A 21,453-nucleotide genomic window follows, 5' to 3' on the forward strand; every position below is an offset into this window, starting at 1 on the left:
AGTTAGCACCGATAACGCCATCTTAGACAATCTAAGTCAGCACTCTCAATAATTAACAATTTTATTATCTCACAGGACAACGTAGCGGCCAACTCATCCTCGCTTTTCACGCATAACGGTCTCACTTGGTCACCGAATCACTACTATCGCATTAACTGGATAGCAGTATGTCCACACTCGAGAATCTCGTTGACATCCCGAATACTTCCCAATTTCAAGAGCTGCTCTCGAAGGATCTCAAACGTATATCACTAATCTACTTCTGGACGTCCTGGGCTGAGCCATGTGTACAAATGAATCAGGTTGTGGAAGGGCTAGCGAAGGCACATCCAAAACTCCTCGCACTCAGGGCAAGTACCTACTAGGACCTTATCAAGCACCACAAGATTGACGACATAACACCAGGTAGAGGCAGAAGAGCAAGCAGATATAACAGACTCCTTTGACATCAACTCCGTTCCGACATGCTTGGTTATCCAGGTGAGTATTCTGGAAATCTCCTCTTCCCTGAATGTGACTAAGCGAACGTCAAAGGGCCATGCTTTACTTGCCCGAATCGAAGGTGGAGATGCGGCCCAGCTTACAAAAACGATCACAGAGTGCTTGGGAAACAAGTCCTCCGTAGCTCCCCAGTCAACGACATCTCAACCTCCTACCCCTGCTCTATCTTCCGAGACGCCAGAACAGTTAGAAGCTCGTATGCGTGGTATCATGAATCAAAGCGCAGTGGTCCTGTTCATGAAAGGGGAGCCAGATACGCCTCGGTGTGGATTTTCCAAGACTGCCGTGGCGTTGTTGAGGGAGAAAAAGGTTGCATTCACCCATTTTGACATTCTCGGTGACGACAGTGTGCGGCAAGGTGAGTTTATGCAGGGTTTGAGGGATATCGTTTAATTGATCTTTTATTCCCGGGTAGGTCTGAAGAAACTGAACGATTGGCCCACCTTCCCACAGTTCATAGTAAAAGGCGACTTTGTGGGAGGATTGGATGTAGTCAAGGAAATGAAGGAGTCGGGGGAGTTCGAAGAGGTTTTCTTTACTTGATTCTGTGGCTGATCTGTACGGTTAATAAAAATCTAACTATTGAACAGATGCTTCTTGATACTATCTTGCTGTCATACGACAGAAATGGCAATAATTTGATTTGAAGAGAGTTTGCAATCCACACGCATACATTGAATTCAAATCACCAAGGACATCAGACATGTGAGTTAGGTTCTCATACTAGGACGATTATTCTCACAATAGGGGTGTAGCTTCCAGGAGAAGATCGCTTATCTGGTGAACAGTTCGGTAAACGATCCCTGCATGTCGGAGACTACGAGTACGAGCTATTATGAAACACGTCCCCTCGCCCGCACATCGCCGCCCGTTGCGCTTAATCTCCTCGGTCTGACCAATGTGCTTATGCCTTGCCTGAAATAATTATAGTTCCTGGATGGGTCCCTCAAACAACTCACCATTTTGGTACCGCAAGCAATGCACCCGGGATCGAGGGACAATTCGCCAGTAGGACTTTAGCGAAGCCGTGTCATCCGTCGGTCTGTGTGGCTTCGTGGTAAGGTCACATGTTTCGTATCATCATCTCTGCAGAATTGCTTATGAAGATCCCGGCTTGATAAAATGAAAGTGTCGCAATTTTCTGTGGGGACAATATAGATCACCGAACAGATAAACGAAAGGACTGATACTTCAGTCATCTTCCGCGAGGTTCGCCGCGAGTGTGGGCTCCTCAGCCTGTAAGATTATTCGATTACGGCACTCACGCGGTCCCTTTCTAATCGGTGTGGTAATGATGACCTACCAAGATGGTCAAGGCCAACAAGTGGAGCAGTGTTATCATAATTAAGCATCCTTCTTCCTCGAGGCACGTTCGTCATCAGAGGCTTCGGACTCTGGTTACCTGATGATCCAGCCGTATAGGAAAACTAGTGATACACGTAGAAAATGTCGTATAATTTTCCTGAAAGCACCAGGGTCTCACAGTTTCCAGCTAGGAGGTGAATCAGGATACAAATAATTTGCGTATGTAATTGAGATGGTCGCGTGACGTCACGCGATCAGTAATTCTTGATAGATAAATAGAGGCAAATATTATTATGCGATAACTGTTACTCATGCGAATTCATCCCAGCCCTGTCGCCTCAAGGCCTCAGGCTTTCACCCGGCCTGCGGTCACGGTTATTGTCTATATAAAGGATCGGATTGCCTTTCTGATTGTCCGTGACTTTCTCGCTCTCATTGCATGTCATGACCCGTCATCCCATTCACAGCACGCATCCGAGTCCTCAAAGCCCTCCATGCCTCACTTGTCGCGTCCTCTTAGTCCTGGACGTGCAAGTTTGTATGCTCAGCAGCCCAAAAAAAGGCGGCGTCCCCTCTTCTGAGACTGTTTATCGGAACATTGAACACATTCTTAACCGTGCTCGCTCTGCAAAGCAACCACCTCGCATCATTCATATCCGCAACTCCGGAGAGTCAGGTGATCCAGACGCACCGAACTCCCCCGGCTGGCAGCTCGTTTTTCCACCACTTGAGCACGAGTTCGTTATCGACAAGTTGAAAAACAATGCATTTGCCGGAACAAAACTCGCTGAACTTATTCCACGTGACGCTGAACTCATAGTTATCGGCATGCAAAGCGATTACTGCGTGCGTGCTACTTGTAGCGCAGCCTTGGCTAGAGGGAACACCGTCATCTTGATCAAAGAAGCACACGCAACCTACGATCGCATTGAAGTGTGGAATGGTGGTATGGTCACAGCCGCCCACGATGTGGAGTCGGAAATAGAGGTGGAGTTGGAGGAAGCTGGGGTCAACCTACTGTGTATGTCGGATGTGCCGCACTTGTTCAGCGACCGGTGACACGCATTTGCGAGAGTGATCGCGAAGAGCTTACGTCCAACTCATTCCTTTCTGGCCGTCATGCTATTTGCGATGTGAGTTTTTCTCTAGTCCGCGCCTCGTTGTACCTAAACGAGGAGAGCTGATTACTCACAATACTTGAAGCTTTACTCCGTTGGATATTGGTTTCCGTTTAGAAGTCTCATGGCTGATATGATGGTTTGGATGATGATCTTGTAGTGGGCATGTTGGTCATAAGTTTGATACCGATATTACATTGTCACTTAGAAAAGTTTATGATAAGTTATGATAACTAGATGTCACGTGAGAATGATAACCACCTGCCCTTGATTGTCAACCAGTGACAGCCACCGCAGCGGTGAGTAGGATTTGAATCCAGGCAGCTGCGTATATGTACCATGAGTCGTCGCGCTCGCAGGTTCATAATTTAACCTCAAGCTAACCACCTTCCACGTAGTGACTCCCAGGCGTCCGAGTCCGTCGTCATGTCCTTGTTGACCCAAGTTGATCCATACAAGCCGCTGGCTCTCCAAACGGTGTTTTCATCTCTCAAGGCTGTGTTGGATTGACCTAAAGTGCTTAGTCCCAGAATCAGCGAGTGAAGCTCAGCACCGAGGCACCCTTCACGCCCACATATATTCAGGCCTCACTCACCCAATCAGGAGATCCACAGGGAATATACACAAATCGTGTTAAGAATAGGCACATCGTCCTAGAAAACCCTGCTCGTGCCAGCAACGCACAGAAAGAACACAACGCAAAGAAAGCAAGAAGGGAATTGGAAAAGAGGAAGAGAAAAACTGCTGCGCTAGGACGGAGACCAGCAGACGCAAAAGGTCTCTGGAAACTCGAGAATGGGGCAGAAAAGTGATCATTAAGAATTTGAGCGCTATGCGCTTGTCTGCTGACCATCCATCTGCAGATTTGATCTATTCCTCCCACTCCATCAGTTATGGATGGGATACATGTCCGAACTCTTAGGGCTCTCGCCTCCGTCTTCCGTTCCAGTCACCGAAGCAATGCCCAGCGCATCATCAATGCACCCAAAGTTGGTGAAGGCCGACTTCCACGGTTCTCTATTAACAGGTATTCAAGTCCAGTCGTTATTTGTTCATATACTCACTTGTTCTGTTCACTTCCCAGTTCGTCAGAGCAAGAATCCTTGTTTAGTCGGCCTGTCTGGTATCGTGATCCACGAAACTGAGAACGCTTTCAAAGTAATCACTCGCAAAGATCAACTCAAACGTGAATAAGTACTCCCATTTCTCGCCTTTCAATGTAGTTGTGACGCAAAAATCCAGTGATTCCAAAACAGAACTCAATCTTCACGCTGGCGGTTCCCTTATACTCTACATTGCTCCAAACGCAATTCGAGCCAGTAGAAGCTGTCGGCTCTGCGCTGAGTGGTCAATGTTCAGGAACTGTCCTGGATGCTCCGCATATCGCTTTCGATCTGTATGGCAATCAGTTCTGTTTTCGATCTGCAGATCGTGCGGGCCGGAAGTTCAAGGCAAAGGAAACAATAGAGTTATAAATCAATCTAGGGTCGAAGACATTGGTACCTGATAAGCGTTTTCTCAACTACGATAACTGTTCCGCCGTATTGCTATACATTGCACATCCTCTAACACACTGTCAACCAGATCCAGCCTGGTATACCTTTCCCCAAGCGAGTTCCTGGAATCTGCAGAAGCATTCGGAGTTAGAGATAGTAAGTGACTATTTTAGGAAAACCATACTTGTCATACAAAGACAGCACACCCGCACCAGCCACACCACGAAGGATATTTGCACCTGCCCCAGCTTTCATCGTGCGTGTTAGACTGTTAACTGTATCCCTTCAGCGCACTTGACCTACCGAACAACGACCTTATACCCTCTTTAGCCATTATATGCCGGCCAGCGTCAATAAAGGATTTATATTGTACCTACACCCATTAGTAGGTCGAGACATGCTCAGCATACGAGTAAGATGGTCTACCTTTTCCCCGGACGTCATCATCATCCGTCTCCTGATGGTGTCAAGTGGGTATGCAGCCAATGCCGCTCCCTGGAGACTTATGTTCAAGGTCATCATAGCCATATAACTGTCGACTCACCGTCGTGCACATCCAACCCACAGCAAAAGATGCAAGAAAGTTACCGCGCAAACTTCCTACTAGCAACGTGTCTCTAATTGTGTCATACCCCCCAAAGCTGTTCAAGGCATCACTAAACATTTATGCCGGAGTAAGAATTGTGAACGCACTAGAGACCTCGATATACGCAGATGCCGACCACGCTGGGTACGAATCCTCTGTACAAGCCGACAATCCCGTCGGAACGGAGGGTCTGCCTGTATACGTCGATCAAACCGGAAAATTGGCGTTGGCCTCCTTTAGCGGAACTCTTGCCGTCAGCAGATAATCGTGTGCGGGCGCTGCATCATTATGGCGTGAATGCCTGTTTGCATTCCACAATATCGTGGACGTACTAATCAAGTGAATACACGAAGACGGAGGAAGATGCTCCAGCGGCTGCTCCACTGGCGATGTTTCCTGACAACTCGTCTCGGCCATTTATTCGAAAATGCTAAGCAACATTTTTCATACCAAGAACCCATAAACCGAATTGTTCTGATTTTTTGAAACCAAACATTTTTTTGAAGCTGTCCTTGAATGCAAAATTCAGGGCCTGGGTAGGGAAGTATCTGAGCACATTCGTCCCATTACCCCTCCACACTATCCCCGTTTGAGATGAACATCATGAACGGCTGTACTAAGAAGTTTACAGCGCACAGCTGATGGCCCCTTCTTCCGAGACGGTCCGCTTGAAGCAGTCAGTGATGCCCTTGTAGGGATGGTCGAGCCTTCCAGAAGCAATCATAGCTCCCTGATTCTGTATAAGGAGTTTGATGCGTTCAATGGGAGCGGCTGCAGTCTTCGATATAGCAGCTGCAGTACCTCCCATCATGAAATCGACTGATTGGCCGAATTAGTGAGGGCGTTAACATCAGCCTGAAAAGCATACCAAAGAAAGCAGTGGCGTCGGTGGGCTTTGTGCTAGTCATTTTGACGGAAGTACTTCTCAAGACTAATAGTACTTCATTAATTCCACGGCGTGCTCTTATAGATCAGGGTGGGATGGAAGATACAAAGAGTACTGCACGAGCTCCAAGAAGGCAGTGTTCATACCAACATCGGATTCCGCATTCTCCCGAGCTGGCTGTTTATGTATGAATATCTTTCCAGATAATGAAAAAGTGGCTTCAGTGTCACTTACTAATATACAGCTACATTCAAAGGCATTAGGTTCATGTGAAATGTAATGGACGATGGGCTAGGTCACCACATTGCTGTCAACTCGAAGCGACAATGTCATCCCCCATGGTATTCGGTTTGGCCGTTCTAAGCTCATGGTCAGGTCAAAATTTAGCAATAGTGGCTGGTATAGAGCTGGTTGGAATAGGGACTGCCACAACATTGTGCCAGTGGTTCTTACAGATATTGGTCATTGCGGTTTCGGGGGTGTCATCAACTCCCGACGATTTTAACGGATATTAATCATTCAAACTAGGGTGTGATATGGGTGGCCCCGGGTAGATGTAACTTTGACGGCCTACCCACACCGGTCAGAGTATCACGGGTGCGGATGGATCCGTGGGTGGATCCGCAGATGGTACGGGTCACCCGCGGGTGACAATTTTCAAACAGGCCGACCGACGAAGTTCGTTGGAAGGCCACCGAGAGTTGATAACAGTCACAGACCATATCAGTGATTTCCGCCACGTAGTTCTAGTGGTGAATCAGCCGCTGGTCAGACTTGAAGCATGTATGACAGACCTGATCCTTTTACAGAAACGGAACCTGGTCGTGTTCGGAATATGCGGTGCAAAAGTTAATTTTATCATTTACGTGAACAAACGCATTGAAAGCACTGAACAGTGAGTGTCTCTACTTCTCAAGTTCCGAAAATTGGCCGCCACCATCAAACACGTGGCGGATAGGCATTAGAAGGCTGCGATGCCTTTCGGCCGGAGCTGCAGAGATAACGGTGTTTTGGAGCTTCAAACGCACAATTAGTGAGCAAGGAGTCGTTCGGCTATTACCGAGGCGTCCCTTCCGAATCGCTAATGCGGACCTCCATCATCATAGTACTTTGTACATCAGCAAGGGCAGACCAGTCATTACTATGTCTATCGTCATTAACTAATTACATGGACTCTCCTTCTGAATTTGCCCTTGTATACGACATCTTACCACCATTGTTCTAACATGCCTCATTCACGAAACGCGAGCGACACAAGCGACTTGAGCGAGACCATCAGCGAACTTGGCTCTGTCATCGGCTTCAACGGGAACGTGTATATGACCATGAAAAATGCTAGGATATCCACTGTAACTTATGCAGAGCAGACTCGACAGATAATAGAGAAAGACAAGTGGATCAAACCTCCACCAAGCGTGCACGGCGTGGATCCATCCAGGGTTCTAGACACGATGCTGAGAAACATTCACGAAACCGGCGGTGATTGGGCTATTTGTGTGTGTGTAGAGACTTGCGACCAAGTCAACCTCGCGAAGACTTGGTTTATGTATCTCTTATGGCTATGTAAGTTAGAACTTATCATTAGGCTGATATTTGCCAGGTCGGATGTTAATGCGATTTCCCCCTTGGTAATGGCAACCAGGTCTCAGCAGCTATCAGATTTCTGGTCAATCCACGCCGACTATTGACGACACCTATGGCAGCCTTATAAGTGCCAATCATCCCGAATGACGTAGCAGAGTTAGGAGCAATGTACGTCCTACTAGTATAAAAGTGGCTTTTGGCGTTGACTTCAACAAGTTAATTGACGAGACGATTATGGGTGCGTTATTTCAGGTCTCTGGGATGGAGCACACATGTCCGCCGGTTCGGTAACCTTGAATGGAGCGCACATCCTGAAACAGGCCATCAGTGTTTTCACCATGGACTGCGGTGATGATCTGTCTGCGGCTCGCAATCATTCTGACCCGCAAGTTGGATTATGCAGGCACATTCCGCGGCTGTAACGTGAAATATCATTCGGCATCACCCAGGAATGTCCGAAGACACTATTCAAAACATGGAAAGGCTTGTAGACGACCTTTCCAATGATATGATGCTCGAACATAATATCCACGATAATTTTGACAAGCTGAAAGTATACTTCGAACAGACGGAGGTGAGCCTGCATACTTCCATCCTCGCAATGCCGCGTTAGCTCCTGCAGTGGCGTACCACCAGTTTGGTGGTGCCAGTGACAGAAGAATCCGCTCGCCGCGCCAAAATTGACAGGAATGGCTACTGCTTGTTGTTCAAGAGAGCTATCGATTCGACCCCGTTACAACAATGTATAACAAAATACTCCACGTTGTTTATATACTCCAACGAAAATGTGTGTTCTCTCCCCGAAAAATCTGCTAGAAATTTGAACAAATGAAGATATGTGATGAAATGAGGAGGAAAAGAAAAATAATTATATGAACGAAGAGATGCTATGTGGGGTTGCATGCAGAGTACAAATGTCATGGTATATGTACATCCGCGAAACAAAAATTTCGAGGCATAATGTTACTGGCGAGAGTGCTTGTGGTGATATTGACGATGAAAATGATGTTGTTCATAACCTTTAATCATTCGCAGAGTCTGTCAATGTGGATTGAGAACCGTGACCAGCGCGATAATTTTAGGAAGACATACCAGAACTCAATAATATGTTACCTAGTGCTATGATTACAGGGAGGCACTCAAGCTATCACGCAGTATGAGCCTCCGCTGCTGCTACTGGACTCCTCATCCGTAGGCACCGAGGTAATAGGTGATGATTCCTCAAACTGAGGGGTGGTGAAAAATGCAGTGAGAGCAGTGAAGGCGTCCATTTGTTATGAGCGGAGGATGACTTTTGAATAGAGTCAAAGAAAGTACGGCGCAATGGCTCTGAAGGTCGAAGACGGGCGAATGAACCTAGAGAAAAAGAAAGAATAATCACGACATTTTATACGTTCGCAACGGTCCATGGCCGGGGCAGAGTAAAGTTTGGGTGTAGGTACAAAGTTTATCGGAAGCGTGTGGTGAAGTTCCAGTCTAATTGTCTTGACCGCCACCTGCAGCACATTTCGAGCCTCTGACGGGATCAAACAGCTTAGGCGATCGAAGTAGTTCTGTAAACCTATCAGTACAAAAACAATAAGAATCACTTGAAGGGGACCGTGGCCTAAAAATGGAAGGATTGATGATGAAGTCTATGAATTGACAATAAGCTGGTATCGATGGTGAGAGTGGTCCAAATAAGGAAGTAGAACACAGACCAACAAAAAGCAGCTCACGGCCGCCAGTACATAAAAAAGCATGCAAAACTCACCACTTCTACGCGCGAGCGCTACGTCCAGGAATTCAGTACACACACCACGAGTATATGACTACGATGTTGGATAATCTGGGAGATCTAACTGTCGTTACTATCCCGATGCTGAGGAGCACAGCATCGCGGTCGCGGGGTATGCGGCATGCTAGTACAAATATCGAAAGACCCGAATAGATATCGATACTTCGGCCCGGCATATTAACTTCTAGCACACGCTGGAATAATGGCAGCGACGAGTGACTTCTCTATGCTGAAATGGCAATTTTTCGTCTCGCTTGTCATCTGATCACTTCAAAGTTCAGAGACGAGTACCGAGTGGGATCTAAATTGTCCGCAAGTTCCTTGGAAAATACAATAAGATGCACAGAAAACAACATGTCATCATCCTGACTTGGATGAACCTACGCATTTTATGATATTGTATCCCCTTCACGTCTTGGACGGTCGGGGACTTTTGCATTCGTGGATTACCATGATGGTGTCTTTAATCCTGTGACATGAAGTGGTCAATCGTAGGTGTTTGACCAACATATTTTACTTCTAAGAAAGTCCGGTTGTTGTTGTTGTTGTTGTTGTTGTTGTTAAATGTTACGCGCTGATCTGTTCTCAATCCTGGAATGGACGCTCATGATGACGTCAATATTTGGACTCACTTCACCGGCTTCCGGTTGGGTTTCTCATCGACTTAGGCGTGTTAAACAAATATATTAAACAATCTCGTGTACGGATTATCCGGCAATGCAGACACAGAAAAAAACAATAAAGTAAAGGAACAGGTCCGATGAGCTATGATTTATTGCTGATTAAGTTACGTTGTGGAGGATAGCCATCATGCCGCCGCTTGGTCACTCCAGATCTTCAGTAAATTTGCTTTCCATTGGCGCAGGACCAGCTTCACCGCTCTGGGGCATAGAGCTACGTTCTTCGTGGTCACTAGGAGCTTGACCCGCAGCATCAGATACATGTTGGTCATGTGGAGGTCGTCCTTCGGGTGCCTTCTCCTGCTGACGCTTGCTTGGGCGTGACGAAGCCATGCCATCATCATAGCTCATCGACGACGCTCGTTTGTCTGGCTGAGCAGAAAAATCATTAGCGGACATTTCAACCAAAATCAAGATACTTACCGCGTAGCCACTCTGATGGGTACCGTTAAGAGAGTTCCTGGCGGGGTTGGAGTAAGAAGGCGGATCCTTATGATCCTCCTCGTCATCAACAACAGCGTCAGCATCTTCATACAAATCGTCATCATCTTCGTCTTCTTGGTCCTCTTCAATGCTAGACCCATCCTCTTCCTCGTCCTCTTCGTCACTGATATATCCAGCAGAACGGACTGCCGCCTCAACCGGACCTCCGCGGTCCATCTGCTCGCTAGCGACGAGATAACGGGCACATAGCATTCTGACATCATTCCACCATTCCATCATATCCTCATGACTACGAGAACGGAATGACCAAGCATGCTGGCCACCCGTCATGGGCAATTTAAAAGAGCCGTGTTTAGTGGTACCCGTGCCGTCTTTGCGGCCCTCGATATGGAACTTGTGAGACTTTGAAGACGGTGTTGACGGGGGGCCGAGCGTACACGCCGGAAGGAATAATGAAAATATTGGTGTTTGACTGCCTGATTGAGATGGGTCAGACGTCGCAAACTCGTGCAAGAATCCTGCGGGAGTAAGGACATAGTAGGCCTCGCGATAGGTCCTTGTAAACCTCTTCTTGCGTTCAAGATGTCCAGTATGCACGGCTATGACCGAGGTGTCTTCTTTCGAGGGGTACTGAATAGTTTCTGGATTTCGCAGAGGGGTCTCGGGATCAAGAAGATGGTCAGACCTGGCTGAAAATGATATCCACTCCCGGTCGGGCGCAAGTGAGACCATGTTTCGACCCATAGTATGCCAGGTATCTTGCACTGAATTGGTCATTCGAGATCGCCACTCATCATAAGTTTGCCACGCCGACTGAATGGCGCGTACAATTCCTTCCTCGAAGTGGGCAGAATTCTGTTGCATGATAATAATGGATTTCTGAAGAGCATTTTCTTCGTGGACCTGTTTTTGCAATTGTCTCATGACTGCTATGTTGGCAACATAACTGCGACACGTCAAAGGTGCATCTCATCGCAGGAAGCCTTAAAGTGCTCACGGATCACTTTTATTAGTCACGCCCATCGGGGTATTCTTGAAAATGCTGACACTCGTCGCTAGTTCACTGATCATTCTTCCGGATAGCTCGCGTTCTTTGGCAACACTGGTGGCCAATTTACCAGTGTCGTTTTGAACATTCTGGCTAAACTCAGGGTGTGATGCGTACAGTATTTAGGCAGAGTACACACCTTTATGTGCGCTTTAATTTCTACATGCAGTTTCTGTAGATGTTGCACGATGGAGCTATCGATGGTCCGGCCTAGGTTTGCATGTTGGTCGGCGATGACGCGTGTTTTGTCGCGAATGCCGTAATATACGTCCTGATACATTGTCTGAGACATAAAGTGGAGCTAGCAAGGATCTTCATACCTGCAGGCCACCTTCGCCTAGAAATTGATTCCCTGAGCGGAAAGGTACTTGTATTACTGCGCCAAGCTTTGTGTATTCTTTGGCGATGTTGTTCTCAATATCGGCAACGCCTTCAAAGTAACTGATGAGTTGTTTCACAATAGCTTTCCACGAGACGAATCGCTCGATAAGAACATCGGATGGGCGGAGATCCTGCGGGGCAACATTTTTCTTGATGAGAGATTGGTTGCGCGACGCTGTCGAGCCGTGTTTGCTGGTACGCGAAACAGAGGTCGCACGGGATATGGTTGCAGCCTCGTTGTTATACATCGGAGCTCGAGAAGAGAGATTTAATGGAGTCTCGAATTTTGGTCTGCTTTATTACGGTGTCTATCATGCGGTCGACGTCATACACAGCACCTTTTTGGAAGTGCGATGCCTTGTCACACGCACAGGTATGTCACATAATGTTGTCACGCCGCTTTCCAATCCTTACTCACTCTCAAACTCTTCAAGGTCCATTAACATTTTTGAAGGACTACGTGGTCAACATCAAAATGAACTCCGGAATACAGAACATCGTCATTTCCCTTGGTGCGATGCAAGGTTAGCATATATTGTCTCATTCCGGAAGCTACTAACTTTCGTAAAACTCGTGTGACGTGTTCTCAGTTGCCCGTCGAATTCCATTCGATGACCCGGAAGTTCTCAACTATGTGCGGATAGGTTATGTTGCAAGTCAAGTTGTCATTATGGGTGCATACTTTTATGTTTCCTACAAGGTCAGCAGGGTATTTCAGAACACATACGTGGCATCTGAATACGTGCGACAATACAGGTCAGGCAGAAGAATGACCAGACCGTCTTGAAATATGGTTAGTCTCTGTCTTCATATTTTCTCGTTGCATATCTGAGTGCTTGTACCAGTCGATGCACCAAATCCCATGGTAATATTCCATTCATATAGCAAACAGCACATGTTGGGCTTACATGTATTAGTCGCCCGACTCTGGAGGACTCGTGACTACCACGGTCCGTGACTATGACCTGTCTGAAACGTCGAAACTGGTGCGTCACATTTTTTAGAAAAAAGGAATTTGGATTTATTCCGCAATTTTTAGCTTCGTGCTGCGTACTTTGGTGTCGCCATGATGGCCTTCTTCCATTTGTACATGAAGTATACCCAGCCTCTCTTTATTCAAGCCCTTATGGGTCTGAAGAATCTATACGACGCAAAGCCTGTTGCCATTCACGTTCTTGGGAAGCCCGCAGAAGGCGATCTGAAGAGACCGTTCAAGGCTGCATCAATGTTCGGAGGCACGTGGATCTCCTATGCACTTGTCATATCACTCAATTAACCATTGTGTTCTCAGCTGCTGCCGGTCCTCAAACAGACGCAGCGTCAGTTGCAGACGCAGAAAAGAAGATTGGTGCAAAGAAGGAGGATTAGAGTGTTCTATACTTTATTCTCTTGCCATACACGACTTGGATATCTATTTCATCGTCCATGACTTCTCAATGTGGTGCGACATACCCACCGTTTGCCATCAGAAATTCGAAAGACGAGAAATAGCATCAGCAAGGAAAATGAGATGTCTATGCAATAGAATCAGTGTAGAGCATGATGACATGCTTTCGCTGATATATAATGTGGTGTCTAATGAAGGTTGTATCCGACAACGCTTCTACGTCCGACAATCTCTCCAATCTGTCGACAGTTAATAATTGTGACATCATAGAGCATGGTCAAACAAACCTTGAAGATGCCGTATGCCTCCACGGCGTATATGGCAACCTTGGCCCACTCCCCGGAACTGAGTATCCCTCGCCAATATGCCTGGCTACTAGCACGGCTCCATAATGTCGAGTATGCGCTTCTCACCACTGCAAAATCAGTGGGAGGTTGCAAACGCTCCGCCACGTAAACCTGCTTCAACAATTCGCGTGCAACAGACAAGTTGTACATCACAGGTTGACGGTATGCTGAACACAAACAGAGCTACATCAATATCTGCAAAATATAAAAGCTCGCAAGAAGACGTACATCCGAGCATGCTTCCAGCGCGCTCGCCGAGAGGACCAAGCAACTTTTTTGAGCTCTCCCAAAGCTTTTCCGCTGTCTTTTGGGCGGACCCGAACGCGTCTTGGGTTTTCTTCTGTGCTGTCTCCGCGTTTGAGCTGGCAAAGCGTGAACACTGGGTTGGTAGACGGCGAGGACGAGCTGCCTGTCTGAAGGTAGATGTGGAGACTGCAGGCCGCATTTTAGACGTCTCCGAGCAGGTTGAGGTAAACTACTGAAAGGAATGTAACGACGCGGAGACCAGCGATGAGGAAATAAAGAGGGTGGGAATTTGGCAGAACTACCCTTACCCGGATATGTCCGACGCGCGCCTTCGACTGAGTGAGTCTCGAACACAACTTGAACAGGTGTGTAGAGAGCGTCACGCTCCACACGACGTTTCGTCCCCACCGTGCAGACTCCCACGTACACAGGACTATTCTGCACTATTATTTCCATCCGGAGCCCTTGAAGCTTGTAGAATCATCCTGACTCCTCGAATCATATTCATTTGCAATCTGACAACTGCTGGTCGAACAGGAAAATAAAACAATTCAAGGCAGCACGTCTTGTCCATTTGCGCAATGGATTTGATCTCATATGTCAGTCCCTGCCGTTAATCCTCCGCCATGCGAAACATTGGGTGCATCACTCCGCATGTTTAAGCGCAGTGCGCACAATGATCGAAGCGACGCCGCTCACAACTCCTAGTCAAATGTTTCAGCTGGTGAGCCTCGTGATTCTCTAGCAATCGTGACAGAGAACCCTGAACCTTGTTTCAAAAGGTCGCAGTGTGAAGCGTTATTGTGACATTCACACTTGACATGGGCCATCTATCTACCGTGTTGTCTGACTTTGTGATTTTCCATCATATTCGAAATGTCCACAAGCGTAGCCCAAGATTGGGAATCTGCTCTATCTGCTTTATACAGCAACCCTGAATGTCGTTGCCGATCAGTTTCTGCACTTTTTTCTGACGTGCGGCGTATTGCGTCATAACCGAAGCTCACGATCACTAGGAATAGACCGTTGAGGTTAGTGCATTTCTACTTACCCGCACGGGACCACCTTCTTTGACCACTCCTCTGTATGGTATTGTACCCCTTTCAATCCAGGTTCTTCGCGATATCTCAGGAATGTTCCATTGATTCCATACCGCCTCGAAATAATGAGACCCCAGCCGAACGCGGTACATGTATGTTGCTTCTTCCTCTCAAGATCGTGCGAGATATGATCTTCTGTCAGCTCTCTGACTTTATGCTAACGACGTCTAATTCTGTGATCTCCGTATGAGGATATATTGAGAGGCATGTGGGTTATTAATCACGTCATCAGCCACGGAGGAGATGTAGATGGGGTTCATTAACTTTGCTCAGGTCTCACTTGTGTTCACTTACTGCGATGCTATTGAACGAGACCCCGTCCTTAGCCATTCCAATATATCATTCCCTGCTCCATATATTCGGCATAATCTAGTCAGAACCCCGTAGCCGATATCGAGCAGCCGACCATGAATAATGCCTACCCATGGAGCATCAAGGGAACTTGGTAGATTGCGAGACGTTCCAAATGATGCTATAAATTGAAAATCCAAGCTCAAAGGTAGGCGAAGTGAGTTTTGTCAAATTCACACCGTGAAATAGTCTCCAGTGTTTGTTCGTCGCAGTTCACAGAAGTGCTCTACAGCAATTCACAGGGCAAGGATATCCAATGCAGTGTAGAGTACCCAAGGTATAGTATTTATCCGTCGATAAATGCATCGATGAGTGCTACAAAGGACGAGATACTCTGATATTCGTCTGATGAGCCTGATATACCTGAGCATACATTTTAGAGCTTATCCCCTGTAATGTTATTATGCCAACGACTGCGCACACGATCGACATAACTAGGAAGATTACAAAGAGAAAGATGAACGACTTTCTCGATCGCAGATACGTGGCATGTAACCAAGTGATCATAATGACTTGCATGGCATTTCGTCGGTGTCGGTTAGGCTTACTTGCCTCTCATCCAATTAATGCGAGTGCTGAAAATAATGCTTGCTCACCGCAATCGTATACTACCGTGGTACAGTAAATAGTTGCCGACACGATACTGACGTCGTTCGGCTAGCTGTCCACGAACCTATAAAGTAACTCTCAACACAATATGATTTGACTGGCGGCCACACACTTGCCTAAGACTCTGGTCGGTTTCGAGGGATGGGTATGAACGACCGGTGGACATGACGGACGTTTTACAAATTCATGTTGGATAAACCTCCATCTTGTTTCCATCCAGTACTTTTGCCGCTGAGATAAACACCATCGACATGAGAATTATACCTTGATGGCATTGACCGAGGTTGCGAACCTGCAAAGCGGTCATACACGTATGGACCGACTACCTCAAAAGCTGTTCATGATTTCGGCAACTCGTTTCCAATGCCATGCTTGGGGTGTTAATTCTTGCCGTGATTGCCTCGGTTCAAGGGTTCTATCAAAAATTCCACGGAGTTTGTCGACCTAACACATACCCGGCGTATGTGCGATGCGGCCGCCTGCATAATAATTCCCAGTGAGCCTATTGCAATCCCACAAGGTCACGACAAAGTAAGTCAAATGAAAATAGAAGAAGTTGAATTGCAAGGTCACCTGTTTCGGCCAACATCTAAAACACCTCGAAGCACACGGCTCCACTTCCAAAGTGCCTCCCAAGTGCTCAGCATCTATCACCTCAAGCCCCCACCTCGCTCTCTTGTGGCTATAGCGCTATAACGTCGTACGAGGGTACGAAAAGGTAGTTTCTCACTCCGGGTCCATGTGAATTGTATCTGCGAGAATTAAAACGTCGGGTTTGGAGTGAATCATCCAGGTGCCAATAAATCTCACGTGAGCCCTCCAGACCAGACATGCTTAGTTTACAAGACCCAGTCCCTAACGTTATAACGGCAGCGGGAACTATGTTGCTTAAACTTATCACATTCAAGTTACGGTTCCCGACAATGACCCATATTTGTTGTAAGGGCTTGGATGCGCTTCTCGACAAAGGCAAACTCCAAGGGATTATACAGGATGTTACTATCCAGGAGATGGGCTAAGGATGACATTGGTGATAAGTGCTTGTAAGTGTAAGCTTAAGGCCCGGATCAGCAGAAGTCGGACGGTCGAGCCTCGGCAACTGCCGTAAAAGCCGTTCGTCTGCTTTGTTCCTCGTCACCCGGTGAAACAAACAAGTAAACGATGTTGAAGCGATAGCTTGCTTGTGTACAGACGTCCACGGTGCAGTTGTGTCTACCATCCGTCACTGGACTGATATATATGGTTAAAGCTTGTGTAGCACTGGCAGATGACGCCTGTCTGATATTCGTAAGTATTTTTGCTCGAGTTGCGCCGCCGGGTGTCCTCAGGTGTTACTAATTCATTCACGTCCTGCCAACCTCAAGCTTAAGCACGCATTTTCGGAATTCGGTTTCTACAATGCAATATGCAATTCCAGACGAGTTGGGTTGGCCCGCCCACGAGTATTGTTTGCAAAGCCCTCCGCCGCGCGCGCATTCGCTATGGCATTGAGGAACATCCCTTGCAAATTATCCTGTTCATTCTTGATGTGGTAACAACCCCTATACAGTAGCCTCTAGCCTAGGTGCGGAGTGAATATGGATATCGTGCATCATGCTTCGATATACTCCGATCCGACCCCAGCGGCGCCACGTCACTCTCCGAACGGTAGCACGGGTTGCATCCTTTCATACAGCCCGAATATGAAAAACCTGAGGCAACGATTCCGCACGTGGTTTGATATCCGACTTTCATATTTGCTCATTTTGAAGGTTCTTGATCAATCAAACACTCTGGATGTATTAGTGACTGATACGAGCCAGCGCCTGCTTCAAAGCACATGCTTATGCTGTCATGCGGTCCTAGTGTAGTCTTCTGATGTCAAGTTTCATCAAAGGAAATCGAGATTTTGAGCCCGGTGTAATGGTCACCGATCCCATCTCGCGCAATTCGTCGGATGCAGTCTGTTAGATGAGTCAGTCCGGGGCACTCATCTGCGAAAAATGGGCACTGTCCCGTCGGGGAAGTACAACTCAATTGTCGCCTACCGGTTTGCTTCATTGGTCTCAGCTAGGATTCCATCGCGAATAAGAGTACAGAACAAATACATGATTTGAACTGGTGCAATTGAATTCGTGTCTCGGCCGAGGCTGGAAGAAAATAAACCCCAATGGATTCGACGTTCGGCTGCCAACAAACTGCTGAATACATCAAAACTCCTACTTTAACTGCCCATATAATGGTTTCCGGGTATTCCTATATGCGCTTTCATTTAAGAACTGAAACAGGGGGGGCATTTTATCACATCATAGCTATCTAGCCAAAATCACTCACCGCAACACGAGATCCAAGGCACCAAAGAATCCCACAAGGATACTCATCAAAGCGCATGCCGACATACTCGAACCATGGCGGGTAAAATCTCGACCATTCTCAGTCCAACATATACACCGCACCACCGCGCACCAATAAAATACTCCTAGGACACAGGTCCTGGCGCGTGAAGACCAGTGGCCACGAGTTATCGGAACGAGGAGCATCAAAGGGCGCACGTTTCGTCCGCTGAGACACATCCACCTCGTGGTTAAGCCATTCCGTTATCTCGTCATAAGAAGCGAAGGGATCTGCATCGTAGTCGGTGAAGAGTGGTCCTATGCACGCCACGCGATTGAGAGTACCTGGAACAGACTTCCGTAAACGGTGAAGCTGGCCGATATAACCGCGGAGGGTCCAAACAATGCGAATCTTCGCGATAAGGGCAAGATGGCCCCAGCTGCTGGCCGGTGTCTCATTGTCAATGTATTCCATGACTACGGATGTGTTGGAACAGGCGTTCACGACGACTTGTCGCACCTCAGGAACAGGGATGTTTGTCATAGTCCGAAGTATGCTCGAGTTGAGTGCCTCCATGATCATCGTTTCATGAGCATACAAGTGCACTTTGCAATCCTGTCTGGGGCAACTTTGCGCACGCTGATCCATGATATTCTCTTTGATAACATCTGCCTCTGATTGTCGTACTAATGCGGGAAGTTCTTGGGGAAGAAACCAAGGTGATTCAATTCCGACGGTGGCCGCTTGCAAGGAATAGCACTACAGGGTTGTTCAGATGACCTAGGCTCAATATGAGCAGTTCGCACGAGAACAGGTGCCTGTGGTTTCGCTCCGTCAACGTCAAACAGGGATGGCAGAGTATCACCGTTAGTATGGAAGATCGAGCAGAACCATCTACGGTAGGAAAACTGCTGCTTCAGAGGACGGACTGAAGGGTTGAAATGCGGAAATAAAGCAGCGTGTCACTTTGTAGTCAGTGTAACTGAGATATCCAGGACATTGTGCTTCAGCTTCATGATCAGTGGAACTTGAAGATGATAACCTCATCACGCTGACTCAGACTGCTATTCGCTTATCTGTTCTGTTCATAGCGTGTGATATTCCGCTATAACAGTCTCCCTTAATACTAATCTATAAACGGACGAGGTCGAACTTCCGTTGGAACATCAACTGAACTGAAACTGCGAACCTAGCACCGTTGTCGATTAATATGTATGAATCAGTTCTAACAAGCGCTAGATACGGCAAAGACCTCATTCGCGTCTTTCGTGTTGTTCGGGATGGCGAGTTTCACCAAGTTGTGGAATACAATGTGACAGTACTCCTGGAAGGCGATATCGAGACCAGGTCAGTGATTAGTACGATATATCGTGAATCCTACCGTCTCTGATAGTCGGACATGCAGCTACACGGTTGCAGACAACTCCGTTGTTGTCGCAACCGACTCTAGTACGTACTTTGTATGATGGTCCAGCTGAAACTCATCACACGACGTATCATATAGTGAAGAACATCACATATTGTACGTGCATTGGCGATGGAGGAGATAACAGCTAATCGAGTTGGATACTTTGGCGATGACTAGATCTTGCCAAGACCTCACCCCACATCCTCAGCCCGGAACGGTTCGCATTGCATCTGGGAACCCACATCGTTTCCAAGTATGCGCACATACACCGTGTATTCATTACCTTGGAGAAGTTGCGTTGGTCTCGCATTGCCTTGAGTGCAAATGACCATCCGCACCCGCATTCGTTCGTTAGGGACGGGAACGACAGACAGACGGTCGAGGTTGAGGTACGAATTTTAATTTGACGTCGTTCATGCTTCCCGAGTTCCGACTTGGGGGTGGAGCCAAACTGTGTAGTCGCTGAGGTGGAGCGTTCCCTTGCCATCAGCCGCCGAGCTGCGGGAATTCTCGGGCGAGACACTCCTCCTACTTATATCTTCTGCTTCTATCACCATTTTTATCTCTGAAACGTATATATAGAGCTTATCAAACGCTCCTTTCTTTCCCTCAGGTCGATGCATCTGCTGGCAAGGACAAGCTCTCAGCTAAAGTAACTTCGGGGATTACCGATCTTTTGGGTGAGCTTGTCATTACACTCCTCCTGGGCCCGCATTCACACATTTCTGCGCATCGTAGTGCTCAAGTCGAGCGGTTCTGCGTTTTATGGATACATTCACGACGAGTACACCACGCTGCCGGAAGTGGACGATCGTATTTTGTCAACCTCCGTGGACCTGAATTATACCTTCGCGCCCTATCGCTCAGCTCTCCCACCGATGACAAGAAACTGGATTTCACTGTCCCAGAGGGCTTCGCACTCGGTAGCGTTTGGGACGCAGTTAATGTTGCGACACGGGCGAGAGATGCGACGCTTGATATTTTTGCCCTAGATGCCAGCGCTAGTGTGCAAGTGCGTCATAGGCTTCTATCCCCGTGTTGTGCACGTTGCTGATGGATCTATTTAATGAAAGGCAACGTTGTTTAAGATGGGGCAACGCGTCATCGCGGAAAACTCGGGCGTTGAATCCGTCACGTACAAGCTGCCAAACAAGCACTATATCCCGGTTGATATGAAGTATATCGGGGTGGATAATACTACACCGTTGAGTATCATTCATTTTTTTTCTTTCAGCGCCTATTGGCTTTCTTTGTTCTTTTTCTTGACATCGCTTGGGAGACACCGGGTTTACCTGTGGATGATCGCAACCGCGATCCAATTGTTTAATCTTGTTGCTACTTCGGATTCGATGATATCTCATGACGCGACACGGGAGTTTCTAATTAAGGGGAGCGCCAACTGACTTGGCATCAGCCCCTGGCTTCTTAAGGATGCCGGCACACACTGACGAGGAAGCAATCCAGAGTATTGGGCGTGAGATTGCTATCCGAGTGTGAAGTTTGTCACGGAGATCCGGGTGCTTTGCAGAACAGGGCCAGGACAACGAGGGTGGCGATCACGCTCGATGCAATGCCTTTTCATGACGCCTGCCTTCTCCGGAGCCTATTACCAGTAACCTGGCGGCGATCTGCTATTCATGTTTACAGCCCTATGACGATTGAATTGGGGGGAGATTACTGATTAAATTTACGGTGATAGGGCGAATGCTGAAGTGTTCGTGCCCGTCTCCGCACCAAGGTGAAAGACACGTTTCGTAGGAGTGTTTTGATGAACTGACGTCAGTGTGCGTGTTTGTAGCGGGTTGATCTCCGCCACGATCTGTCGCAAATAGATGACATCAAATGGCGTCACACGCTAAATTGCCAGCATTGTCTTGACGACGAGA

General features: G+C 47.4%; 9 protein-coding genes across 9 annotated transcripts; 6 read left to right on the forward strand and 3 right to left on the reverse strand.

Annotated features, from left to right (window-relative positions):
• Positions 1 to 167: 167 nt before the first annotated feature.
• Positions 168 to 1,044, forward strand: BJ212DRAFT_1265896 (thioredoxin-like protein; the record flags this gene model as incomplete). Its single annotated transcript, XM_041330523.1, has 4 exons — positions 168 to 354; positions 410 to 480; positions 535 to 859; positions 917 to 1,044. The coding sequence occupies 4 exons, from the start codon at positions 168 to 170 to the stop codon at positions 1,042 to 1,044; spliced, it is 711 nt and encodes a 236-aa protein (XP_041195893.1).
• Positions 1,045 to 2,109: 1,065 nt separating this feature from the next.
• BJ212DRAFT_1335718 (Isochorismatase-like protein) lies at positions 2,110 to 3,223 on the forward strand. Its single transcript, XM_041334919.1, is given in 3 exon segments — positions 2,110 to 2,939; positions 3,010 to 3,138; positions 3,149 to 3,223. The coding sequence occupies 1 exon segment, from the start codon at positions 2,251 to 2,253 to the stop codon at positions 2,863 to 2,865; it is 615 nt and encodes a 204-aa protein (XP_041195894.1). The 5' UTR covers positions 2,110 to 2,250; the 3' UTR covers positions 2,866 to 2,939; positions 3,010 to 3,138; positions 3,149 to 3,223.
• A 127-nt stretch (positions 3,224 to 3,350) lies between these two features.
• Positions 3,351 to 4,399, forward strand: BJ212DRAFT_1445402 (RNase P subunit p29-like protein; the record flags this gene model as incomplete). The annotated part of the gene is made up of 5 exons (XM_041338108.1): positions 3,351 to 3,401; positions 3,461 to 3,732; positions 3,788 to 3,951; positions 4,009 to 4,110; positions 4,167 to 4,399. 5 exons carry the CDS (start codon positions 3,351 to 3,353, stop codon positions 4,397 to 4,399), a joined length of 822 nt encoding a protein of 273 aa, XP_041195895.1.
• Positions 4,400 to 4,500: 101 nt separating this feature from the next.
• Positions 4,501 to 5,914, reverse strand: BJ212DRAFT_1445403 (mitochondrial carrier domain-containing protein; the record flags this gene model as incomplete). Its single annotated transcript, XM_041338109.1, has 10 exons — positions 4,501 to 4,549; positions 4,605 to 4,668; positions 4,724 to 4,793; positions 4,847 to 4,915; positions 4,965 to 5,061; positions 5,114 to 5,284; positions 5,339 to 5,402; positions 5,457 to 5,585; positions 5,643 to 5,825; positions 5,875 to 5,914. The coding sequence occupies 10 exons, from the start codon at positions 5,912 to 5,914 to the stop codon at positions 4,501 to 4,503; spliced, it is 936 nt and encodes a 311-aa protein (XP_041195896.1).
• A 1,204-nt stretch (positions 5,915 to 7,118) lies between these two features.
• BJ212DRAFT_1297333 (uncharacterized protein) lies at positions 7,119 to 8,853 on the forward strand (the record flags this gene model as incomplete). Its single annotated transcript, XM_041332572.1, has 6 exons — positions 7,119 to 7,455; positions 7,667 to 7,714; positions 7,926 to 8,050; positions 8,090 to 8,263; positions 8,608 to 8,679; positions 8,779 to 8,853. 6 exons carry the CDS (start codon positions 7,119 to 7,121, stop codon positions 8,851 to 8,853), a joined length of 831 nt encoding a protein of 276 aa, XP_041195897.1.
• Positions 8,854 to 9,917: 1,064 nt separating this feature from the next.
• BJ212DRAFT_1335757 (uncharacterized protein) lies at positions 9,918 to 12,181 on the reverse strand. Its single transcript, XM_041334920.1, has 5 exons — positions 11,746 to 12,181; positions 11,565 to 11,696; positions 11,375 to 11,514; positions 10,357 to 11,323; positions 9,918 to 10,305 (listed from the first exon to the last, which is right to left on the reverse strand). The coding sequence occupies exons 1-5, from the start codon at positions 12,052 to 12,054 to the stop codon at positions 10,078 to 10,080; spliced, it is 1,776 nt and encodes a 591-aa protein (XP_041195898.1). The 5' UTR covers positions 12,055 to 12,181; the 3' UTR covers positions 9,918 to 10,077.
• Positions 12,182 to 12,281: 100 nt separating this feature from the next.
• On the forward strand, positions 12,282 to 13,174 carry BJ212DRAFT_1445405 (inorganic phosphate transporter; the record flags this gene model as incomplete). The annotated part of the gene is made up of 5 exons (XM_041338110.1): positions 12,282 to 12,330; positions 12,397 to 12,533; positions 12,724 to 12,792; positions 12,846 to 13,041; positions 13,098 to 13,174. 5 exons carry the CDS (start codon positions 12,282 to 12,284, stop codon positions 13,172 to 13,174), a joined length of 528 nt encoding a protein of 175 aa, XP_041195899.1.
• A 213-nt stretch (positions 13,175 to 13,387) lies between these two features.
• BJ212DRAFT_1223110 (mitochondrial ATP synthase g subunit-domain-containing protein) lies at positions 13,388 to 13,904 on the reverse strand (the record flags this gene model as incomplete). Its single annotated transcript, XM_041329412.1, has 3 exons — positions 13,388 to 13,432; positions 13,481 to 13,707; positions 13,769 to 13,904. Coding segments are annotated over 3 exons (408 nt in total), but the record flags the coding sequence as incomplete, so codon positions are not given.
• A 4,329-nt stretch (positions 13,905 to 18,233) lies between these two features.
• On the forward strand, positions 18,234 to 21,399 carry BJ212DRAFT_1445407 (uricase; the record flags this gene model as incomplete). Its single annotated transcript, XM_041338111.1, has 10 exons — positions 18,234 to 18,240; positions 19,383 to 19,506; positions 19,565 to 19,608; positions 19,664 to 19,681; positions 19,745 to 19,956; positions 20,181 to 20,247; positions 20,306 to 20,387; positions 20,435 to 20,579; positions 20,641 to 20,819; positions 21,366 to 21,399. The coding sequence occupies 10 exons, from the start codon at positions 18,234 to 18,236 to the stop codon at positions 21,397 to 21,399; spliced, it is 912 nt and encodes a 303-aa protein (XP_041195901.1).
• Between the last annotated feature and the right edge of the window lie 54 nt (positions 21,400 to 21,453).

Source organism: Suillus subaureus (assembly GCF_016647635.1).
Source record: "Suillus subaureus strain MN1 chromosome Unknown BJ212scaffold_7, whole genome shotgun sequence".
Taxonomy (NCBI): domain Eukaryota; kingdom Fungi; phylum Basidiomycota; class Agaricomycetes; order Boletales; family Suillaceae; genus Suillus; species Suillus subaureus.

What these genes read in the sequence shown, in the direction of transcription:
- BJ212DRAFT_1335718 (XM_041334919.1), top strand. Translation starts at nt 2,251, where the DNA reads ATGACCCGTCATCCCATTCACAGCACGCATCCGAGTCCTCAAAGCCCT.
- BJ212DRAFT_1335757 (XM_041334920.1), bottom strand. Translation starts at nt 12,054, where the DNA reads ATGTATAACAACGAGGCTGCAACCATATCCCGTGCGACCTCTGTTTCG. An exon ending in TAGGCGAAGGTGGCCTGCAG is followed by an intron (nt 11,697 to 11,745) that starts GTATGAAGATCC and finishes ACAATGTATCAG; the next exon opens with GACGTATATTACGGCATTCG. An exon ending in CCCATCAGAGTGGCTACGCG is followed by an intron (nt 10,306 to 10,356) that starts GTAAGTATCTTG and finishes TTTTCTGCTCAG; the next exon opens with CCAGACAAACGAGCGTCGTC.